Here is a 13,413-nt window from a genome sequence, read left to right as displayed (position 1 = left end):
GAGGGCCCCAGCCTGCTTTCAGGGTCCTGCTGTGTGGCAATGGCACTCTCCTTGAAGCTGGATCTGCAGAGGTCACAGGAAGAGGGGAGTCAGATGGGCCGGTCGCTCCCAGTGTCACCTGGGTGGATGGCCCTGGAGCACCTACTGATCCTCCTCCCTATGGGTGCCCAGGGGCCCCAGGCTGACTCCATGAGCAGAAGGGGTAGCTGGAGTGAGATTGAGCTGCCCAGCACCCCTCTCGCGAGCACATTGCTGGAGGCCAACTATGGCATCAGCGTTAGAGTGCAGCCCGCGCAGCAGTGCAGGAGTGATATCCTGGACCAAGGTCTCCATGACGACTGCCATCCTACCAGTGCTGATCTCGGTGTGTTGCAATGCCAGCGCTATCACCTTAGCCTGAAGACGAAAGGATTCCTCCATTGTGCCTTGCAATCTGAGGAGTGCAACAGACATCCCTTCCTGATGTTCCCTAGCTTGCCATTGCAGCTTGAGCAACTGTGACATGAAAGAGTCTGGAGGCTCGTCATCTGAGATTCAGCAACATTCTGGCCTCCAGCAGTCCGCCAAGTGCTGGGGACTGGAAAGTCCCTGCCTTTGCCTGCTGTGGATCAGAAAGTGTGATGTGCTCACCAGATTGTGATCCTAGGGCCACTCTAAAGCTTGGTCCCACCAAGGTGTGTGTCTCTGCGCTGGTGGAGGGTGTGGGTGAGCACTTGGGATGGGACTTCAGGGAGGAACACTTCAGATTCCTCTTCAGAGGTTTCTTCAGAGCTTGCTTGGAGGCTCTGGATCATGTACTCCTTCGGCTGCTTCCCGAGTGTGCCTGAGAAGTAATCAAAGCACTGCATGGCAGTGGACTGTGAAAGAGGACACGGATCCTCACTTAGTAGAGCAGCACCGACCTCACCGTCAGCACAGGACTGGTCCTGGTCATCGCCGGCCAGCTGGATGGCTCTGTTTTTGAATTCTGTCAGAACTTTGATCTCCGGCATTCCTCCACCTGTCTGCAACCTTTCCCTCCTGTTGTGAGTCAGTTTGTCCTACATGGATAGAGATGGGGAGAGTGTACCAGGACTCCTGCTGGGCCAGATGACAAGTATGCATGGCCTGTGTGGGTGGTGAGTGGTCCCATGGATAGGATGAGGTCAATGCAGGTGTGTGTGTAAGAGTGAATGATGATGGCCCTTGCACTGACAGTGAATGAGGGCCCTGTGGATGTGTGATGGGTTTGTTAGTGTGTGAGTTGGGAATGATGAAAAGAGTGACCTACCCTGGCGAAATGTCATCCTTTTGTGGCACAGGGTGGTTGTCCTCCTCTGAAGGGCGTTCGCACTGACCACCGCTGCCACCGCCTCCCAAGCCGGGTTGGTGAAATTGCTACCCATCCTGTGGCCAGAGCGGGGGTAGAGTGCACCCCGCCAGGCCTCCACGGCATCTAGCAGTCACTTGAGGGACCCGTCGTTGAAATGGGGGGCTGCAGTCCTTTCGCCTTTGCTGGCCATGTCTCCCGGGCAGCGGTAGTGAGCTTGTGGTGATGAGCACTTTGCTGGCAGCTGCCTTTTAAAGATGGCGGCCGGAATGATGCAACAGTAGGGTGATGGTGAGCGGGCGTATGAGAGCCCACCTGCCATGGAAACAGTGGGTTTTGCGGGAGTGAATATATAATGAGGTGGGCTCAGGAAGATACGGCGTGAAAACCCACATTTACATCGGTGGGTGGGACTCCATTTTACCCGCCTGCTACCGCATTACTGCAATTCTGAGAAAATTCAGCCCACTAACTCTACTTCGCTGTTCACGGGTGCTGCTAGACCGGCTGAATTTTTCCAGCACTTTCTGTTTTTATTTCAGATCTCCAGCATTCGCGGTATTTTGATTTTACAAAATTCTGTAATGTAGCCTGAATAAAATTATTTGTATGTGTCTGAGAACAGCTCCTTAGTTGAATGTTTACGCAAAGGATATTGAAAAAATTAGACAGGAAAGCAATATGACAAGTAGAAACGTATTGAATGATCAATATTCTGCCGTGATAAACAGAGAAAGAAGTCCCAAGAGGTACCAATTAATCTCGTATCAACCTTGTCTCCATTAAATAACATTCACAGAATAGATTTGGTTTTACCATTTTCTTACTTATCTAATTGACTGAAGATGTCCTTTTTCTGATGTTTTAGTGAATTATGAAGAAGAGTACACAAACTAGTGGGCTGGATGATGGGGGTTACAATTAACACAACCAAGTAGGAGCTACTACACCTCGGAACAGGTGTCAATAATTAGAAAGATGGACAAAAACTGAAAATGCTGGAAATATTAGCAGGTCTGGCAGCAACTTTGGAGAGGGAAGCGTTTCAGGTTGATACCCTTTCATCAGGCTGTTCCATTTCTCTCTATTCTATTCCACTCTATTTCTCTCTCCAGTATTTCCACCATTTTCAGTTTTTATTTCAGATTTCCTGCATCCACAATATTTTGCTTTTATACAATAGGAAGAGGGAATGACAAATCTCTCACCGGGCGAAATGTTCATGGGCGTTCCAAATTGGTTGTTTTAAGCTATTCATTTAGGAATACATTTGCATGACTTGTATTTAATTAACAGCATAAGGACATTGGTTCACTATTCTTCGCAACTCCCTGACTGCTGCCTGAGGCTGAGCCAGACTCTTCTCCAGCTTCAGTTGCTGCTGAAATCTTCATCCATGTTTTTGTTACCTTAGGACTCAACTATTGCAATCTCACCTTCCACCCTCTGTAAAATTCAACTCATCTGCCCGCATCTTGACTTGCACCAATTTCTATTCACCCATTAGATCTGTGCTCAATTAACTACTTTGGCTTCTGGTCTGGCAATGCCTTGATTTTAAAATATTCATTTTTTTTGTTCACACTTTCTATGCTCTCGCTCCATTCTCTGTAATCTTCTCCAGTCTAACTGTCTTCCAGCAACTCTGAATTCTGAACTCTTTTGTATCTCCAATTGCTTTCACTTCTTCATTGGTGGCCATGCCTTTAACTGGCTAGGCCCTAAGCTCTGGAATTCCCTTCATAAACTGCTTTGTGACTCTACTTCTCCCTTATTTTAAGGTGCTCCTTAAAATCTACCTCTTTGAAGAAGCTTTTGGCCACCAGTCCTGCTATTTCCTTATGTGGTGCTGTGTCAGACTTTATCTGATAATGCTCCAGTGAAGCACCTTGGTATGGTTTACTACAATATGCCATAGAAGTGGAAGTTGTTGTTGGGGAGGGGGAATAGATAAATGACAGGGCTTTGGGTTCCAGGAACAGAAGCCATTAAAAATTAGCTCTCGGATATAACAAATACAACTTAAAAAAAGATAATGTGATTCTGTGGTTCACCACAAGTATAAAGTGAGTTATATAGAGTGATGGTGAAACCTTACTGGCAAATAATGTTTAGCTTTGGGCGCCTCACCCTCAGAATAACATATCAGCCTTGGAGATACTCCAGCCATGATTCACCAGGATAATGCCAGGACTGAACAAACTGCATTGTGATGAAAGACTAGGAGATGAAGAGTTCAAGGGATGATTTAAGGGAATTGGCAGGGCTGACTCCTCCTTCTAAAAGGGGAATGTAAAACGTGGGGACATATTCTTACAATTGAAATTAAGCCACTTAAAAAGCAGATTCAGGAGACACAGCTCCATAGAAAGGCTGGTGAGGACGTCATGAACTAAGCCAGTGATGCAAAGTCAAGTAACATGTTCTAAAGAAAAGAAAAGGTGCTTACCTGGAAAGTGGGGGTGCATTAAGAGATATTAAGAAGGCAGAGAATTTAGACTGAAAACATAGAGCTGTTTTGGTAAGAAAGGTGAGAGAGCATGCTTGATGTGCTAAATGGTCTTGTACTTTACCTTATCACACAAATGCTAAGTATTGTCTTATTAGAAGTAAAATTAAGGTAAGAATGCATCGTGGCCTATAGCTTCAGGATCAAATTGCTCACAGTTTGAATAATTCAGCATTGTTTGTCCTAGAAAGCTAAATTGGCTGTTGCAAATCTTCCAATTACTTTTAGCCTTTTGTTCCATGAAAAACAACTGTAATCAATCTTTCTTTTCACCCTGAGCAGCTGAGACCTGAATATAACCCTAACAGTTGGAATTAAAATAAAAATGTATTTTACAGAACTAACCCAAAGTTCTAATAAAGGGTAGGTACACTTGATATTGTTTCTCAATTGACCAGTTACCTTGTTTTATGCTTTAGTACGCAGTCTGCAAGCTGACATGTTGTACAGAACTGTCCCTTTATGTGACATCTATTCAACTGATATTGTGGATGTAGTTGACAAATCACTCTGGCTGTTCATAAAGCCGATGGAGCAGAACTTTATGATGCCAAGCGGGTGAGCAAGATGTGCCCAAAATATTTGCTCTTATCTGCATCCTAATTAGCAAGTGTAAATTGCCTGCAACCCAGTTTCCAATGAAGATATGTTGGAAGCACATCCCGTTTACCCAATATCCTTATGCTCACTGACTTAAATTGGCTCCCACTCCATCGATGTCTTGATCTTAGATTGGTTTCAAATTCTTTCATTGGCCTGTCCCGCTCCCTGTAATCTCCTCTAGCCATACAACCATTTGGGATCGCTGTGCTCCTCCAATTCTGGCCTCTTAAGCACCCCTGGCTTTAGTTGCTCCATCATTAGTGGCCATTCTTTCATTTGCCTGGGCACTAAGTTCTGAAATGCCTTCCCTAAACCTCTCCACCTGCATACCTCCTTTTCCTCCTTTATAATGATCCTTAAAACTTACCTCTTTGACCAAGCTGTTTGTCACCAATCCTGACATCCCGAGTGGCTGAGTGTTAAATCTTGCCGGAAATGGTTCCTGTGAAGTGCCCTGGGATCTTTTACTAGGTGCTATATGAACACAAGTTTTTGTTGAAGCACTAATCTTCACATTTAACACTGATTCAAAGAATCTCCCGTATCTAGACCACAGGGACTGAAGCAGTTCAAGAAGACAGCTCACCACCACCTTCATAAGGGCAGTTAGGGATGGGCAATGAATGCTGGCCTAGTTCAGCGATGCCCACATGCAACGAATGAATAAAAAAATCTTTGAAAAGCATGCTATTCTAGTTCCGCATATGTATATTCATAAGTACATATGCAAAATTATTTTAATATTTTTATGTTTCTACCGGAGTTTTCCAGGTCTTACGAAAAACTTTACTAATAAACTGAAAGCTATGCTGGTTTTTCTCACCCTCTCTGTTGCTTAGCTAATTGGGCTGATATTAGCAGCATGTCATAGTGTGGAAAGACTTAGATGGCATTGCCTAACAGTGACAAATGATTCCAATTGAAGGTATGATTCAGGGCTGGGTTTGGGATATTAGGATAATAATCAAGGATTTCTCTATTTTATATGACTGAAATCTCAGAAGCATCCATAGATGTCAAGAGTGTACTTGAAACAATTTCACGAACTACCTGAGGGAAGATCACAAATTATCCTTTGATTAAAATACTTTGAAAACAAAAGCACCTATATTACAAAAGGTCTGGTGTAATTTTTATCAGCTTATCTTTATTTTTTGGTAATTTGTTGAAGTAAAGTGGGTTTGTCTGTGTTGAGATCTCTACTGTTTGGAGGGCTCCGAAGCCTCCCGCAGTGACCCTTGTGTTCAGCCTGGACTGTGCTGACAATTTCCCCATATCCCTACCCACGACCTGGAGTTGCAATAACCTCCACTTGGCATTCCCCTACACAGTACAGCTTGGATACCAGCATGAGCAGAGTGCGGGTTGGCACCTTTATCATACACCTTCATGGCAATGAGCATTAGTGCTGCAGTAGTCACTATGCCACTGGGTGGTGACAAATTAATGTCATCCCTGGGTTCAAAGGGGAAATTTCCCATTTTCCATCACCCCATTCCTTGGCTTAATTAGCAAGTATGCAGATGCACAAAGAAACTAAAGAATAAAGCTTTTCGACAAGCTGCACAGATCATTCTTTACTCAAAGGTAAACGTTCATTTATACTTTTGCAGGTCCCTCCTAGAGGAAAATGTCAAGTAAGTCAATGACCAGTAATGTGACCAATAAAAATGACCCCAAGTCCATCAACTCCAGAGTCTTCATTGGTAACCTAAACACAGCCATTGTGAAGAAGGCAGATGTGGAGGCCATCTTTGGCAAGTACGGCAAGATAGTGGGGTGCTCTGTACACAAAGGATACGCATTTGTGCAGTACGTATTTGAACGGAATGCCAGAGCAGCAGTGGCGGGGGAACACAACAGGATAGTGGCTGGGCAGCCATTGGGTGAGTAATCACACAAAGCTTTATGGAAGGAGAGAATTAAAGAAACCATTTTCACATGAAAGCTTCTGGTCTTGCGTGATTGGCAGGTATCCTGTTGATTAGAATTAACAGTGATTTGATTGTGATTCATATTTGGATTAGCAGTGGACTCTTGCTTTTCAGTCATTGTGTTGGATGTTGTCCTCCTTTGTACTTACCTCACCCTTCTCCAACCAACTTCTTTTATCTCACATTTAAGGTCTCATTAAGAACCAGCAGTTTGCTAAGCATAAATATTAAAAACTGTGGTCAAAGGAGACTTCAACCATGAATAAAAACAGACAATGCTGGAAATACACAGCAGGTCTGGCAGCATTTGTTGTCATTTCAGATTCGGGACCTTTCTTCAGAACTGAAGAGACATTGAAATGTAATAGATTTGAAGCAAGTGAAATAGGGGAGGGGTGAGGAAGAATAAAATGCCTGTGATAAAGTGGAGGGCTTTAACTAACAAAAGATATCATGGGACAAAAGGCAAAGGGAGTGGAAATGGCCCTAGTAAAGAAACAAAGGATTTGTGCAGATTAGATGTGAATAGCAGAATAATGTGTCTGAAAGCAAAAATATGGAAAACGAGATGGGGGGACCAAGTTTACACTCTGAAATTGTTGAACTCAATGTTGAGTCCAGAAGGCTGTAAAGTGCCTAATCTGAAGATGAGGTGCTGTTCCTCCAGCTTGTGTTGAACTTCATCAGAACAATGTAGCAGACCAAGGATGGAGACTGTCATGCCCCAAGCATCTGGTGGCTTGCCATTTTAATTCTCCACTTGGCTCTCACGTGGACAGCTCTGCCCTCAGCTTGCTGTATTGTTCCATTGAATGCAACCTGGAGGAACAGCAATTCATCTTCCAGTTAGGCACTTTACAGCCTTCCGGACTCAACATTGAGTTCAACAATTTCAGATTGTAAACTCGGTACCGCCCCTGCCGCCATCTTGATTTTCACATTTTTGCTTTTGAAGATAGCTGTTCATCATTCTGCCATTCACACCCACTCAGCATGAATCCTTGAATAAAAACAAAATACTGCAGTTGCTGGAAATCTGAAATAAAATCAGGAAGCTGCAGAATCTGTGGAGGGAGACAGACAGAGTTAACATTTCAAGTTGATATGACATTTCTTCACAACTGTTTCTGAAGAAGAGTCATATTGGACTCGAAACATTAACTCTGTTTTTCTGTCTCCACAGATGCTGCCAGACCTGCTGAGTATTTCTGCACTTGCTGTTTTTATTTCTAGACAAATCGCTTGTTTCTTTACTGCTATAATTTTCACTCCCGTTGCCTTTTGTACCACTAAAGCTTTCATCAGTTAATGCCTCCCACCCTCCGCACTATCACAGACCTTTCCTTTCGTTTTCCATCCCCTCACCCCCTCTCAGCTTGCTTGAAATCTATTACATTCCTATTTCCCTTCAGTTCTGAAGGAATGTCTTTGACCTGAAATATTAACTTTGTTTCTCTCTTCACAGATGTTGCCAGACCTGCTGAGTATTTTCAGCACTTCCTGTTTTTATTTCAGATTTCCAGTATCCACAGTAATTTGCCTTTGTTTTAGTGAGACTTCAACCATAGTGAGTTGTGACTTCAGTAACAGTCTGCTACCATTGAACACCAGTGGGGGGACCCTTCAATAACTTTGGAATATGAACAAATGAGTTCAAAGATGTTACCAGTTGACAACATAAATGAGATCACTGTCTGTTTGAAAAAGTTTGCAAAAATATGCACTTTTGCACGCGATCTCTTTTACCACCAGAATCTCCAGTTAATGCCTCGTTGTGGCAGCTTCCTTTTATTTGTTTGCAATCTTTCGGAAGAGAGCTTTCCACAAACTAATTTGTAACTTGCTAAACACTGTACATTGCGGGAACATTCCTTAGATGCCAGGAACAGCTCCTTCACATTTGTCATTATAGCTAAAGAAGCCAGATAATTGGAAGCACTGGTCTTCTACAGAGCTTGGGGAAACTCTTGTGATGGGTCCTCTGTCCTGGAAACCTGGCAAGAGTAATGTACGAGTCCAAACACTGGCTAATCAGTGAGCCCGTCAAGAGACAAATGATGGACCTGTGCAACAGTGGGGAAAACTTGCTAACCTTGGAGCCTCAAGCAGCCGCTCACTCAGTTCTTCCAGCTTTGTGATTGATGTAAAACTTGACCGAGTCAGTATCCCTTAGCATTGCTATCGACCTGATGCAGTGATGTATTGTTTCTTGAATGGCCACATGCATTGTGCATTAAGCACAAAGTAATAGGTGTTCAGAATTATTCTATCACTCTACCGTTCTAGACAAGGAGCTTATTGATTGCTTGGTTTGAGTATGCACATGCTCAGATGCTGCATTGTATGTAAGCTTTTTTTTATTCCACTGAAGGCTCAGGAGCCACAGTGCCAGACACCGGCGAGACTGGAGAAAATAGTGACTTAAATTCAACATTTATCCTGTGATCCCAGATGTGGCTTTTATAAGGCTGCATGTTGTAGGGTGGACGGAAGCCTGAGGAACTGCCTAAAAGTTCACCTTCTGAATGGACCTGATATCAGCATTGACACAAGCAGTAATACATACAATGTCTAACTAATTTAGCTTCCAGTTGCACAGGTCTTAAAGCAATTACCAGATTAACCTGTTACAAGTTTACCATAACTAAGCAAAGCTATGAGTTAATTTGACTGCAAAAGAAGTGCCATTCTGCTGCTGAAAATATGCAGTGCCCCAACCTGGACCTTACTCTAAAGCAGCAACATGTGTTATACAGGACAAGGCAGAGCTTCATATTAGTGAATTAGTCATTGAAGTTATTACTGTATTTCCACTAGAATAATTACAGCACAATTTGGTTTAGAGACGGATTTGGCTGGTGACTCAAATGATCCCTATAACTAGTTGATTTGTAGAGCTCATTTCCATGTGTTAAGCTGCCCAGCACTGCCAGGCACATCATTAAGAAAAGGTCATAGAATCATATAGCACCAATGGGGGGGCCAATCCTGTCTGTGCCAGCTCTTTAAAAGGAGCTATCCAATTAGTCCCATTTCCCTGCTCTTTCCCCTTAGTCCAACAATTTTGTGCTTTTTACACACAAACTTTTACTTTCCTACTATCCACTTTTATTTAGTAACATTTGTTCAACAATGTGTTGGAGGCATGGGGTGGGGGAGGGTATATTTATGCCTTCACTGATTTTAACAGGATGAAAATCAGGACACATTTTAAGATGCAAAGGTGATGCACTTGCACCCAGACAACAAGCATGACTGTCTATCCCAAAGTTCAGTCCGATACCAGCACCCTCTGTGGAATACTACTCAACACGAACTGTCAATGTAAACAGCTCAGATTAATCATCTCTTCCCACAATTCCCAGAAATACTCATCATCCCATATGGTCAATGGCAGAGTCCAGCACCAAACATATCGGAACAACCAAAGGAAACCCTGCATCTCAGGCTGAAATGGCTTTTGGCACCCAGGAATTTGAGCCCCTATATCCACATGATTACAACACGAGAACACAGATTTTGGGTTTGTGTAGGTGGGACCACTACATGAATATTATACCAACATGGTTGACAGCTTTATCACTGTCATTATAAGATGCAAGCAACTTGTGTTTTCTAGAAGTTCAAGACAGTCATGATCAGTTGGTAAATAATGGAGCCAGAATGGGTCTGAACTCCTAAGCATTAAGACCAGTTCTAGTGTTACCAGCACTTTCAGTCAAGGGTCATGTTGATGTTTCTATTCTTGCACCGATAATTATTTTGCAATAACACCTTAATTTATTTTGTACTTCGTCTTTTTTAATGTGACTGATTTCTCATTCAAGTTCCAAAAAAGGAAGCTTGCCATGCCAGACGGAATTGTGGTTCAACCCAGCTGGAGTACAGTCTGTTCAAACCTAAATATTGGCTTGTGTTCAGTCAAGGGTTGCAGGGAACTTGAATCTGGATATTTCCACTGGTACTTCAGGTTTATTAAACTGGATTGCTGGCAGTAGTACTGGCACGATATTTCTTTCGAGTATAAACAAATGCAAAATTTGTAGAGGCCACTTACATTACCGGTTTTAAGTGGATGCAAAAGTTTAGCATTTGTATCAACGCAGTACTAGTGTTGTAACGCACGTGTTGGATTTTGGAAAGAGGTGTGAGATCACCTTCAGGAGGCAGTCTCCACTCCTGTGCAGCTTTGCAACAGGTATCTGCAGTCTGATATGAAGCTAAATTCCCCAGTAGCCCACCATTAGCAAGCCAAGGTTTCCTTTATGTTTTTATCAGCATTAAAATTTAGCTAGCATCCTGAAGCCACAAATTCTTGCAAGCATGCATCTGAAGAGTTCTGCTGAGCTTGGAAAAAGGACAAGGCAAGAGTCAGCACTGTAACCTGGGTCTCTAGGCCCTAAATTGCAGCCAGAGGTCTGACTTTGATACATCACTTAGAACTGATCCCTAAAATATTAGGTTTCTTTGGGGGTACATAATTATTTCACTCGCAATGTTCACAATAGTCCCCACAGGCAAAACTTAAAGAAGCTGTACCTTTTTAGGATCTGCACTTGGAGGCCTGATAACTACCTTACATGCAGTAACCTATTTCTATAACAATAGAATTGTGATATTGTGCCACCATATTCATGTCAAAATATGACATTCATATCAAATACACTGTCTCATAAACCTATTTTTATTTGGAGAAGTAAAGCACAAATGTGAAGAGGACAACCAACAACATAAGGTTAATTGGCATTTTTAGGTAAAGTTGTTAGAAAATATGAGAAAAAAAGTGTGTTTGTTATTGATCATTGCAAAAAGGTGCAATGTAGATTCAATTCAAATGTCATAAAGAATGGGTTGTTACAGGTTTGTCTTGAGAAGTTAGGGATTTTTTTCGCTCAAGCCCAGGAGGTTAAAGGGTTCTGAAGGGCGTTAGAGATCTTCAGAAGAGTTATGATGAGGTGATTAGTTACAGTTTATTTCACGAAAGGAATTAAGGGGGAGTTTAGAAAACCATTCCTTCACACAGAGAGTGGCTGAAGTGAAGAATTCTCCATCGCTAACCATAGTTGAGACAGAGAATGTAAATTAATTTAGAAGGTTTTTAGATTGTTGTTTCAAAAGAGGGATATTGATGGAAATGGTGAGCGAGTAAGGATGCCTACTGTGGAGAAAAATTGCAGTTGATGGAGTGAATGAACTGTTTGTGTGCTGTGATTTCTACAGTTCCATAAAATTGGCATTAAATAGAAATTGAGTCAAAGGCCTGGATTTTCACAATGGTGGAGGAGGCCAACATCCAGAAGTCCCACCCCCAAACATGGGACCTAACATTTTTGCTGAAGTGGGATTGGGGCCAGATCAGGATTTTGCACATGCATGTTTCATGGAGGCAGCTGCCCATATAAAATATCGGCTGCCTCCTGGCAAGTCTGATATTCGTTAGCTGGGAGTGGGAAACACAATGTGTGCAGATCAGACCTGCTAGTAGCAGGACTAAACTTTGCAGAGTCATTTAGAGATGTTCGGCACCCCTTTGAATTTGGTCCCAGGACACTTTTGAAGGGAGGCCAGCTGCCCTCTGGGAGAGGTAAAATGCCCTATGGGAGAGTTGAGGTGCCCTTTGAGATTATTAAAAGTGGATGAGTGTGCATAAAAAGCACATAAACTCATTGGAACTGTCAAGAGAGATGTCAAAAGCAACCATCAAGAGGAGCTGTCAAAAGTGTCAAAAGAACTGTCAAACTGTCAATGCATTTAAAACTCCTGCCCTTTTAAATTTTTAAAAAACTGTGGAATGTTAAAAAAATTATTGCTTACTATTTCACTCTGCCTGTCTGTCACATAAGCCTGAGGGTTATCATTACTGGATTTGTGCTGGATGATTGATTTTGCAACCTTCAATTATCACAGTGGGTTGCCTTCCATTTGACAGTTTAATTAACAGCTCCAAGTGGTTATAGACTCTTTGAAGTAGGATTATGATTTCCAATGTTTGCTTTTATAACGAATTAAGCACCTGAATGAAATGTTTGTTCTTGTGAGGGATTATGTAGTTGAAGGAATGTAAATATAGTGAGTGGGTTTATATGAAAGAGAGTGTTTTTTTTTAAATAGTCTGCAGTAGACACTTAGAATGTTATTTTACTTAATCTCAGTATGGCTCCCAAGGTCTGCCAATGGTGGATACTGGGTGGGTTGGCATGGTCGGTGTAAGGGTAAAGGGTGGTGGATGGGGGATGGGGTTGGCATGAGTTGGCACTAAGCTGGCATAGGAGCTATAAAGGGCCTTCAAATGGGTGGAGGGGCATGGATCAGCATGGAGTGTACAAGGGGACATGGGTGGGTAAAAGGGCATAGGTAACATGGAGGGTGTGAGGGGCCATGGGGGTGGCTATAGGTCATGAAATGGTATGGGGTTGGCATGGATGAGGCATGGGGAATGTGTTGGCAGGGTGAGAGGTGGAGGGCTGTTTTTTGGCCTTCCACTCAGCCCGCTTCTACACCTGACAGCCTCTGCGCTCATTCTGTGGTCACCCAACCCGACTCCCAGAAAACCCCGCCACCTCAGAACAAAGATCCCAACTTCTGCGGCACTTTCTCCTGGGTTGGGTTAATGTGAATAAGAGCAACCGAGTATTAAGTTATCTGACTGCATTTTCAGAATTCAGAGAAGAACTGAAAACTAGAGAAAGTCTCTGGTCTCATCAGTTTAGTCTCCTTTGAAGTCAGAGTTCCAAAGCAACTTGACAAGATCAAATCTGAAGCACAGTCAGCAATGCTCAGAGGTATTACACGTCAAAAAACTACTTACAATAATCAAATAAACGCAAACTTTGACCAAGAAAGCCTAAGGTAAGAATTTGTAATATTTGCATATTACCTGATAAACAGAGTTTAACCCATTACTTTGATGAAGATAAACTTGACTATATGCCCTAATGTAGCAATGGGCAATTCTCATTCTGTGTGCAACATCTAAATGTATTTTAAAAGCCACAGGTTAAAAAAAAGTACGTATGTGGGACTGATGCTTTGGTGTGGGAGCCTATGGCTGACAGCCA

At 42.7% G+C, this 13,413-nt stretch overlaps 1 protein-coding gene across 1 annotated transcript in view; it reads left to right on the top strand.

Moving 5' to 3' along the window:
* The first annotated feature begins 6,051 nt into the window (after positions 1–6,051).
* Positions 6,052–13,413, top strand: part of LOC121280217 (RNA-binding Raly-like protein) — an 883,916-nt gene continuing 876,554 nt past the window's right edge. Inside the window, exon 1 of the mRNA XM_041191974.1 lies at positions 6,052–6,307. Within this exon, the coding sequence (XP_041047908.1) occupies positions 6,052–6,307 (256 nt within the window). The remainder of the gene's footprint in view (positions 6,308–13,413) is intronic.

Source organism: Carcharodon carcharias, chromosome 7 (assembly GCF_017639515.1).
Source record: "Carcharodon carcharias isolate sCarCar2 chromosome 7, sCarCar2.pri, whole genome shotgun sequence".
Classification (NCBI taxonomy): domain Eukaryota; kingdom Metazoa; phylum Chordata; class Chondrichthyes; order Lamniformes; family Lamnidae; genus Carcharodon; species Carcharodon carcharias.
Note: the sequence above shows the minus strand (reverse complement) of the source record. Positions and strands in the feature narration are given on the sequence as shown.